Raw genomic sequence first — 12,014 nt, forward strand, 5'->3', positions numbered from 1 at the left:
TAAAACCGCAAACATCAATCTTTACAACTGGTTTTGAGATGGAAAACTGAAATTTAATAGCTGCAAAAAATAGTTGGTTTACAGTGCCAGTTAAAAGATCCAACATCAAATATCTATTACATAATGGTTATCATGGGTTACATACTAATTATAAAACCTATGGTACAGTCATCAGGCAGTCGGATCATGTCAGAAGTGGTCATGAATCGCCCTCCACTGGAAACAAAAAGCAAAGGAATGGTAGAAAAACTTGCCAGGAATATATACAGAATACATTTTCTTAAAGCATCAACTCCACTTAGGGCTGTTCCAGCAAAACATATATGGTAGGGGGGGGGAAGGCACTTTGAAATTGGGAGACCCACCAATAGAAGCGATTTTCAATTTTGTTGACCCCCACACATATCTATTTTTTTGTTAACAAGACCATGGCATAGAAGCCATTTAATTTTTTATTTTGCTCCGTCATCTTTTTGGATTTACATACTTTGATTTCTAGCATCACTGAAGTCAAAATGGCACTGTATATGGTGCAATTGTTGGATGTGCTGCATCTATTACTAAATTTGTATAAGGTATAATCCTCGTAGAACCAGCGGAAAATCTAGTTACTAAAGATACAAAAGGTATTTCTCAAACGCACTGTCATAGTCATCTGGACATTCACACTTCAGCTTGTGAACTGTCACTTTTTCCTCAACTTAATACCAGTGAATTTAAATAAAGATCTGTTATTTTGCCAAAACTAATCCATTGTTTCTCTGTATCATTGTCAAGTTTGAATGAATACAAATGTTTTAGATAAATATTCTGTCATTATTATATCAAAACACTTAGAAAATAAAATTGTTTTTTATTGAAGATGAACAACACATTAAATATTGTCAGAAATAAGTATATGTTTTGCTGGAACAGCCCTAATCATGAACTTAAGGTTTTGCTTCAGGTGATACTAATTGTAAACAGGTTGGTAGGATATATGGACTGCCATCAAAGATTCCATCTTTGCATATTACAGAGTTATCTCCCTTGCAAGAAGGTAGCAATTGTGACTTCATTACCTAATGAGCAAATCTCACACTTATTTCTCCGAAATAAATGATGCTACAGTTGCAAACACAATACATCGTAATCAATACCTAACAAGGACAGATAACTCTTTAATATGCAAAGACAAAATTTATCAATGCGAGACAAAATCAATACTTATCCGCAAGGACAGAAAACTTTTTAATATGCAAAGACGGAATATCAATGCGAGACAGGACAGGTTGGGGAATAAGTAAGGTAAAAGTAGGTATAGATTAATAACGTGGATATCTGGGGATTAGGCTCAATGGGATTATAATAATAACCAGATTCGTTTGGAAGGAAAGTCAATTTTCAGCATAACGCCATGCACAGTTGATCTTCCACGGTGTCTAACTACAGTAGGACCGAAGCATTTCATGAAAGGGTAACAAATTACACTTTTTTAATATATAAACATTAATTAATAATCCTTTAATTCTTATCCAACCATCATTAATGATTCCAAAAGATTGGGATCAATTATATGTTTGAGGCAAAAGTTTCTACAAGCATATAAGCAAGATACATTTGGATAGAATTTTTTCTGTTATAACCAAGTGTAAGCCAAGTTCAGGATAATAATAAAATATTGCCATTGTGCAAATTTAATTTATATAATTGGTCTGCGTTTCAGAATTGTCATCAAAATATGGATAAGGAGAATATAAATTGTTTATATGGGAAGCATACCTTGCATGCGGCATCATTTTGAGAGCTAGGCTGCGGCTGATGCAGAAACCAGCCCCACCCGTAGCAAACCAGAATGCTATCTTCTGCTGTAAACAAAAAACAGTACTTTGGTTACGATCATCAGCTTCAAAAATTTGTCAAGGATATGGCGACTAAATACATAAGCTCAGGGAGATAAATATTTGAAAAACATTTCTGTCAATTTTAATCCATTCACCCCTGAAGACGTAATTAGATTCTTCTAATTCAAAGTCTGGAATAGTCCATTTTAGAATTTCAGGGGTGAATGAGTTAAGAGAATTTGACACAAATCCCTAAATAGATATTGAAAAGGACTGGGCCCAATTTCATGAACATTCCTTAAATTTAAGGAATTCCTTAAGTTAAAACTATCCATAGGAAAACATTACAGGTTTTAAGGAATGCTCCTTACCTTAAGATTTTTCCTGAACTTTTGTAATGCTTTTCTATAGGGAAATTTAAGTTAAGGAATTTCTTAAAGTTAAGGAAAGTTCATGAAACTGGGCCCTGATGTTACTTGTAAATTATACAGGAACCCTGAAATCAAAATTGGGGAAGGTTGGTGTAAAGCAAGCAATGGGAGCCCTTAAATGGGCGTTCATCTCCTACAGGAGTTTGAAGCTGGGGTCCCGATGCAGGTGGACTTCAATAAAGGGCTATATTGTAAAGGTAAAAGGAGACCCCTAAAATTAACACAATTATACATTGATGTACTGTGCAGGGCTTTAAATTTTGGAGTTAATATTTACTGTTTCATATGAAGAGCATATTTGCGGCGTTAGATTTTGCGATTCACTTATTCCTATTAATTCTTTAAACTTTTGTTTCTATGTGTATTGATGATTTTGTGAATATATTGTTGGTGTTTTGAATGTTGTTTGGATTTCAGCAAAATAGTGATATATAGCGAAAATAAGACACCCACAAAACTGACATTCTATACAGTATATATAGAAAACAGAAAAGAGGCTCCAACTATTAAAGGCAAGTTATACATATACTTGATATATCAGTCACTTTTCATTACTTTGAGATTCCAAAGAATTTCACTGATCTACATTCTAGATTATGGTAAACAAATGGACAAGAGGTCAATGGGACCTGTATCCCTGTTTGGTTAAGTCCATAAATGTTAAACATCAGTATCTGCACCAGGACTGTAAAGAGTTTGTCGATTTTGATACCATTGCTTCATCCTTGTAAACCCAGACCCATATATACAAAATTTTGTATTGATTTAAAACAACTTTTTGATGGAGACTTATGAAGTTGCTTCATGGCATAAGTTAGCCAGCCATTTGGACCTTTGAACCTGGCCTAGATTTTTCAAAACGAACTTCAGTCAAAATTTTTACATGAGTTGCATCACGAGAAAAATTCAAGTTGAAGTTTTGAGAAATCGGAGCCAGGTGGGCAGACAATACAGGTCAAATGATATTTCTACTATGGCGCTTTACCTCTGGGTTAGAGCGTTTCATAACTTCTATGGGATGTCTAAGACTAGGTCGACCTAGGTACCAGTCGTCTGTATGGTTGTACGACTGCAGCAGCTTAACTAGACCAGGAACGTTCAGGTAAGTATCGTCGTCAAGGTGACAGAACCATCTGAAACAAGGGAGATATAAAGAGAGAATTACAAATTACTAAAGAACAAGTAATCTTGAGGGACTGAAACAAGGGAGATAATTACAAATTTCTGAAAAATAAGTGATCTTGAGGGACTGAAACAAGGGAGATAATTACAAATTACTGAAGTGTTATTGAAGGTCAGAACCATGTGAAACAGGGGAGATAATTATAAATTAATCAATAGTTCTTCTTGAGGAGCAAAACCATCTGAAACAAGAGATTTAACTACCAAATAATAAACTGTTGTTTTCCCCAAAACTTTTCCGAGTAGGACAAAAATTTTAACATTATTTATCAATTGTGCAACTTTGTTGAGGTCCATATGATGTAACACCACCTTGGTAAGTAATGAATAAGAACATAGACAGGTCATTATTTTAGATTCTACCAATTTCTACATAAGTATGTAGTTCCTTTAACGAATGTCCAAAGAATAATCTGATGATTTATATTAATTACAAGAAGAACGATGACTATAGGATGTCACCCGGAAGAACTCAATGTCACTGAAGGAATATTGACTCAATGTTTCTTAAAAATTGAAACACTGAGTCTTGACAGCTGACCAGCAGATTTTCTATAGTTTGATAGCTTATTATCAGCCAGAACTTCATTCAAATTGTAAAAGCAAAATCAATACATCAGTTGTGTCATATAATGTCTTTAAGAAAACATATACATTTATACATATGGTCAAAATGCATGTTTGAAGAAACAAATTTTTTTTAATCGCTTTTAGAAACAGCAATTTTTTTTTTTTTTTTCATTTCCATTTCAAAAACCGGTAATAAACAGTGTTATTAATAAATAATATTTACAGCAAATGATTTATGACGACCAACTAACCTTTTGCCCGTGAGCATAAAAAAGTCATATTCCACTGCCATTTTACAGCTGAGAGCTATCCTGAAAGTAAAATCGTGACAAATGGTAAAGAGCAGACAAATCAATACTGAAAAAACAATATACTGGCATCATCAGCAGGAACCGGATAATATGTGTATATTTGGTCTGAACTTTGTGTATATGACCACATATTTTGATCACTCCAGCCAGCCTTTTATATTTGGACTATAAGGCCCTTTATATCCATGCATCATTTAGATGGGTTGTCTATAAAGGTGTAGTTTTGAAAAAGACTTGAGACATACTGTTTTGATTGATTCCTAGATCTTATAGTTTTTGGTCTTAGAGCTATAGTATACACCCGTCAAGCTGTTAGAGCCCCACCTGTGATCTAGTATTTTTATATGTTTATTTTCTGTTTCATGATCTAACTTACCGTTTCATGATCTAACTTACCGTATTCAAACCAATATATGCCATCATACCTATAAATAGCGCCCCACCTTTTTTTTTTTTTTTTTTAGTCTTATATTGAAGTAAATGCATACTGAAAACAATATATGAAAACTGTGTTTCTTTAAAAAAGATTTCTTTTGCAAATTATTTTGTGTTATCATTTTAAGAAAATCTAGTCCAATTTTGATTCTATTACGTGCCTGCTACTCTGGGGTAGAATATGGACCTATTTAACCGTGACATTCATACTTACCTATAATGAGTATTAGAACAGTTAGTATTGATGAGATGTCCATCTGAAATGTAAAATAAAATTCAATTTAATATATGCATACATGGATATTCTTTAAAGACTTCTACATGTATAAGCACGACTAATTTCTGACCATCAAGACAGAAAATTGTGTTGAATGTGCAGTAACAAATAAAATCATAAAATTACTCATAAGTAAATGGACAGGTCAAATATATGTCAGGTTTTGTTATAGATGATGAAAGCCAGAGCACCCAGAGGAAATCCCCAGCCCCAATGAAACTCAAGATGACAGGCTTGAATTCTTAACCTAAGTCTTATAATGACATGTGAATCCCAGAACAATTGCAAGATCTAATATTTATTTATACATCTGACTGTTCATGGAAAACATTTTCCAAATCATGACATCATTAAAATGTACTGCAGAAAATACAGTGTGTAAAAATTTCAACCCATATATTTTAAGTATGTGTAATTTTGTTGACATGTGTTGGTTTCCTGAACTTTGCACCCTGTATCAATCCGGGCGTTCTAGATTGTTGTGTAAACATACACAGAATATATAGGACATTCTTACATATCTGCACATTCTTTCAGCAGCGTTATCACTGGGACTGAAGCCTGAGAGAGGTCGCTGCATCACAATAAAACAAAGCCAGCCTCTGTTTAAAATCTTATCTGATATCTCAAATGGCCATGACCATTTCACCCACCTCGACTTTTATTACCACTCAGATCGAATTACATTGTACCAACACCGGAGAAACAAGTGTTTGTCACAGATTTATAGACATAGATAATGACTTTCCCAGTGAAATACATCACCACTATCATAGAATATCAATATTTTCCTGAGTGTATTGTACCATAAGTCATTTAGTATATTGACAATACCACTGATAAAATCCAATCAAAATATTAATATTTCTCTCTGTGTATTGTACATGTACATATGGTAAGTCAATTTATTTAGTATACTGACAATAACACCGGTTAAAATCCAATAAGTTTGTACCAGTATGTTGTTCTAACAAATGAAGATTAATGTAACTGTTGAAAAAAAAAAAAAGCTACACTCCAAGAATCATGTACAGCTCCTAAGCTTTATTACAGTCTTAGGAACCAGTATAAAAATTTGAAATTTGCAAAAGATGTTTCATTCCAAGAAATTGTGATAAATAAATTATGATGATCAAAGTCAAATCTGCTTTATCGATCTTCTTTGAATTTGGATTAATTTGATATTAGAAAGCTGAAGTTTGTTTGCAATTCATTCAATATATTATACCAGATAGTATTTATGCAGTTGTGAAAGGTTTTTATATTCACAGAAAAACCTGAGTTTCCAGTGAAGAAACATTGACCTAGGCTAATACCTATCAGACTGGTTCTAAAATGACAACAAGAGGCCCAGAGGGCCTGTATCGCTCGCCTGGTTTGTAATGCCTAGTAAGGTTCATTGTTTCTTTTCTGAAGGAATTTGAATATTTACCTCTAATTCCCCTATTGGGCCCCACTCTTTCTGCTCAAGGGGGTCAGAGCCAAAAATTATAGGAATTCTGTTAACCCCAAGGATGTTTCTGGGCCAAATTTGGTTAAAATCCAAGCAGAACTCTAAGACTAGTAGCGATTTATAGGATTTACCTAAATTTCCCTATTGGGCCCCGCCCCTCCTGCCCCCAGGGGGTCAGAGCCAAAATTTATACAAGTTCTGTTCCCCTTCCCCCAAGGATGTTTCTGGCCAAATTTGGTTTCAATCCATGCAGAACACTAGGACAAGTAGCGATTTATAGGATTTACCTCTATTTCCCCTATTGGGCCTGCCCCTTCTGTCCCCGGGGGGCCAGCCCAAAATTTATATAAGCTCTGTTCCTATTCTCCTAAGAATGTTTCTGGCCAAATTTGGTTATACAATCCATGCAGATCTCTAGGACAAGTAGCGATTTATAGGATTTACCTCTATTTCCCCTATTGGGCCCCGCCCCTCCTGCCCCTGAAGGGTCAGAACAAAAATTTATACAAGTTCTGATCCCCTTCCAACAAGGATGTTTCTGGCCAAATTTGGTTACAATCCATGCAGAACTCTAGAACAAGTAGCGATTTATAGGATTTACCTAAATTTCCCCTATTGGGCCCCGCCCCTCCTGTCCCCGGGGGGGTCAGAGCCAAAATTTATACAAGTTCTATTCCCCTTCCCCCAAGGATGTTTCTGGCCAAATTTGGTTACAATCCATGCAGAACTCTAGGACAAGTAGCGATTTATAGGATTTACCTCTATTTCCCCTATTGGGCCCCGCCCCTACTGTCCCCGGGGGGTCAGAGCCAAAATTTATACAAGTTCTGTTCCCCTTCCCCCAAGGATGTTTCTGGCCAAATTTGGTTACAATCCATGCAGAACTCTAGGACAAGTAGCGATTTATAGGATTTACCTAAATTTCCCCTATTGGGCCCCGCCCCTCCTGTCCCCGGGGGGGTCAGAGCCAAAATTTATACAAGTTCTGTTCCCCTTCCCCCAAGGATGTTTCTGGCCAAATTTGGTTACAATCCATGCAGAACTCTATGACAAGTAGCGATTTAAAGGATTTACCTCTATTTCCCCTATTGGGCCCCGCCCCTCCTGCCCCCGGGGGGTCAGAGCCAAAATTTATACAAGTTCTGTTCCCCTTCCCCCAAGGATGTTTCTGGCCAAATTTTGTTACAATCCATGCAGAACTCTAGGACAAGTAGCGATTTATAGGATTTACCTCAATTTCCCCTATTGGGCCCCGCCCCTCCTGTCCCCGGGGGGTCAGAGCAAAAATCTATACAAGTTCTGTTCCCCTCCTTTCGGGCCAGGTGAGCTAAAAATCTAAAATGTAGGCAACACTGCATCTTACATAATTTTAGAATGGGGATAAAATGTCATTTTTCATGAATCTACTACTCGAGATAAGATTGCAAATTTGCTGTTTTAACAAAAGACAAATGGGGATAGAATGTTAAAATTTTCATGAATCAACTTGAGATTAGATCACGAATTTTTCTGTTTTAACATGAGACAATGGGGATATTGTGTCATTTTTTCATGAATCTACAGGAGATTAAATCATGAATTTTAGTTTCAACACAAGGTCTGTTGTCAAAACTTAAAATCCACAGGGCCTTAACGGTCATCTGACTACCTTGACAATAGTAAAATTAATTATATATGGTGTCACTTTGTCAGGATCATGTCAGGATCATTTTCAATTTCTTTCAACAAATTTTATTTCAAACAAGAGGCCCAAGGGCCTTTAAATATAGGAACTTAATTATACATAGTGTCATGGTTGTCATCTTCGATTTGGGATCAACCAGAGGTGTAACAATACTTTGTCTGGACCATGTCAGGATCATTTCATGCAAGTTTCAGCCAAATCCCTTCGGTAGAACTTGAGAATAAGTTCAAAATGTGTTTTCAAGATGGCGGCTGTGACGGCCATCTTGGATTTCGGATTGACCCAAAAAATAACAACACTTTGTCGGGACCATGTCAGGATCATTTCATGCAAGTTTCAGCGAAATTGCACCGGTAGAACTTGAGAAGAAGTTCAAAATGTGTTTTCAAGATGGAGACTGTGGCGGCCATCTTGGATTTCAGATCGACCCGAAAAATAACAACACTTTGTCGGGACCATGTCAGGATCATTTCATGCAAGTTTCAGCCAAATCGCACCGGTAGAACTTGAGAAGAAGTTCAAAATGTGTTTTCAAGATGGCGGCTGTGGCGGCCATCTTGGATTTCGGATCGACCCGAAAAATAACAAGACTTTGTCGGGACCATGTCAGGATCATTTCATGCAAGTTTCAGCGAAATCGCACTGGTAGAACTTGAGAAAGTTCAAAATGTGTTTTCAAGATGGCGCCTGTGGCGGCCATCTTGGATTTCGGATCGACCCGAAAAATAACAACACTTTGTCGGGACCATGTCAGGATCATTTCATGCAAGTTTCAGCCAAATCGCACCGGTAGAACTTGAGAAGAAGTTTAAAATGTGTTTTCAAGATGGCGACTGTGGCGGCCATCTTGGATTTCGGATCGACCCGAAAAATAACAACACTTTGTCGGGACCATGTCAGGATCATTTCATGCAAGTTTCAGCCAAATCGCACCGGTAGAACTTGAGAAGAAGTTCAAAATGTGTTTTCAAGATGGCGCCTGTGGCGGCCATCTTGGATTTCGGATCGACCCGAAAAATAACAACACTTTGTCGGGACCATGTCAGGATCATTTCATGCAAGTTTCAGCCAAATCGCACCGGTAGAACTTGAGAAGAAGTTTAAAATGTGTTTTCAAGATGGCGGCTGTGGCGGCCATCTTGGATTTCGGATCGACCCGAAAAATAACAACACTTTGTCGGGACCATGTCAGGATCATTTCATGCAAGTTTCAGCCAAATCGCACCGGTAGAACTTGAGAAGAAGTTCAAAATGTGTTTTCAAGATGGCGCCTGTGGCGGCCATCTTGGATTTCGGATCGACCCGAAAAATAACAACACTTTGTCGGGACCATGTCAGGATCATTTCATGCAAGTTTCAGCGAAATCGCACCGGTAGAACTTGAGAAGAAGTTTTAAAATGTGTTTTCAAGATGGCGGCTGTGGCGGCCATCTTGGATTTCAGATCGACCCGAAAAATAACAACACTTTGTCGGGACCATCTCAGGATCATTTCAGGTAAGTTTCAGCTCAATCCCACTGGTCAAACTTGAGAAGAAGTTCAAAATGTGAAAAGTTAACGCACGGCGGACGGCGCACGGCGCACGGCGGACGGCGGACGGCGCACGACGACGGACGAAACATGATGACTATAGGTCATCCTGACCCTTCGTTGTCAAAACTTAAAATCTACAGTAGATTCAGGTAAAATGACATTTTATCCCCTAAATAGAATCTGTCAATCTAATGAACTTTACAAAAGACCCCAGGAGAACATATATATATCAGGATAGACATGTATTTTGGCACTCTAGACAACACTTACATGGAATGGTGGATAAAACAACGACACCTTGAGAAGCCTTAGAAATCACATTTAGGCATCCCCAACAGTATTTTATGGATATAATGTTTCAGTCGTTTGACGACCATTATCAGATTGCATACAGTGTGAGAGATAGATGTGTGTATTTATGACCAATGGAATGTCTGTCTATACTTAACCAACCTGGAAGGTCTAACTTGTCGTTGTCATCCGTGAAAATGTACGTCTACAACAAACAAAACAAATACAGACATTAGTGATAGTTTAATTGTACATGAAAAGTTATATTAAAATTATAATAAGATATTTTTAAAATGATATTAAACATTTACACAAAGAGACTGCAGACATTCAGTTGTTGGCTGTCCCCCCCCCCCCCGACCCTCCAATTTAATTCACAATTATATAAATAATAATCAAAAGACCTGAAGAATCTTCAAATATAAAGATCACAATCCTGTTTCCAAATTTAAACCATCGTATTTTTTTAAATTTGATATTAATGCTGCTTTTCTAAGAAATGGAACATTATAGGTCCAAGGGCCTATAAAATCACCCGACAGCCGTATAGGAAATTAATCAGATATGGTGTCATGGTGGCCATCTTGAATTTAGGAACCACACGAAAAATTACAACACTTGTCAGGATCATATCAGGCAAAACCTCCTTCCCACTGGTGGAACTTCTGAGGAAATTCAAAATGTGAAAAGTTTACTTAAGGCAAATGACAACGACCTTGGATGAAGCATGATGACTATATATATATAAGTTATCCTCATGGCCTTCAGGTCAGATGGCCTAATCAGTGATAAATCTACGTGCGCATCCCAAGTCCTGTACTCACAGAATTTTAAAAGGACCCATGAAATTTCTGGGAATGGGTATCTATAACACTGTGGGACCCATGGTTTTCACAAAAACCATTGAAAAGGACCCACAATTGAAGATATATGTACATTTGGATTAACATTTTTATTTTATTTCAAATTATGCAATACATATTTCAATAATATTACAAATAATAGTGAGTGCAAAAGGCAATTTGAAACACTGCATTACTTATATGGAATCCTTACCTATTGAAATACTTCAAGTAATTAACATACCCAACCCAATTTAAAGTAATCAATTTGATATAGGGAACAGGTTACAAATTACTACTATAGAAAAGCTGCAGGTTTGAATTCTTTGGTTCCTTCAAAAATCAATACAGATGCAATTAGTGAATTACAGTTTCAAATTTACACAGTTGAAAAGAAGCACTGCTTGTAAAATTGCTATTTTGATTGCCAAATTGCTGTTTCAATTGCCAGATATATCAAGATTAGATTTTCACGTAGATTTATTCACAGTGATAATTGAGTTTTGGGGTTCCTTTTAGTACAACTGTAAAATTGATTTATTTGGCATTATCAATTAAATTGCTACATCTACACGTATTTGAGTAACGATAGTTTGATATCATACAAATCTCGGCCTAAGAAACCGAAGCAAGACTCACTTTCGTGTTGAAACATTCCATGGGGAATTTGAAGGGAGGGGAGGAGGTTGATGAAATCCATATTAAATATTTAAATTATAAGTATCAAACACACTTAAAAACTTTCTGCATGTAGCGTTTCAAAAAGAAATGAAAAAGCCTGGAGCCTTATATAACAGTGCATGTAACACCATGTCATAGCGATCGTCAACCGCTTCTAATGACATCAGTAATTTGTCTGTTGGGACCCACCTAAAGCCTAGGGCTGGGTTACAAGTACACATGTACCTTTCTTCTGAACCCTAACGTGATCGTCTTTTACATGATACAGGTATATGTCTGACTATTGACCCTTATAAAACCACCAGCATCAATTTAACTTAACACCTTAGAATTTTGCACCTACAAATTAAACTACACTTTTTTAATTTGTACTTAAAACTGCAATTCAGAGAAATTTACATTTCATTTGATTCTATTTCAATAACTTAATTAATTGATTGAAAACAATTTTAGGTTATTAAGATTTCATTTTTTAACTGCCCTGGGCTTTTATTGGGTCGA

At 36.5% G+C, this 12,014-nt stretch overlaps 1 protein-coding gene across 1 annotated transcript in view; it reads right to left on the reverse strand.

The window, feature by feature from the left end:
- LOC138324084 (fringe glycosyltransferase-like) overlaps positions 1 to 12,014 on the reverse strand; it is a 32,268-nt gene that overhangs the window by 6,719 nt on the left and 13,535 nt on the right. The window contains exons 2-7 of the mRNA XM_069269128.1: positions 10,153 to 10,195; positions 4,967 to 5,009; positions 4,258 to 4,317; positions 3,240 to 3,387; positions 1,762 to 1,847; positions 146 to 216 (exon numbers count right to left, since the gene is read on the reverse strand). Of these exons, the coding sequence (XP_069125229.1) occupies positions 146 to 216; positions 1,762 to 1,847; positions 3,240 to 3,387; positions 4,258 to 4,317; positions 4,967 to 5,009; positions 10,153 to 10,195 (451 nt within the window). The remainder of the gene's footprint in view (positions 1 to 145; positions 217 to 1,761; positions 1,848 to 3,239; positions 3,388 to 4,257; positions 4,318 to 4,966; positions 5,010 to 10,152; positions 10,196 to 12,014) is intronic.

Source organism: Argopecten irradians, chromosome 5, assembly GCF_041381155.1.
Source record: "Argopecten irradians isolate NY chromosome 5, Ai_NY, whole genome shotgun sequence".
Lineage (NCBI taxonomy): Eukaryota > Metazoa > Mollusca > Bivalvia > Pectinida > Pectinidae > Argopecten > Argopecten irradians.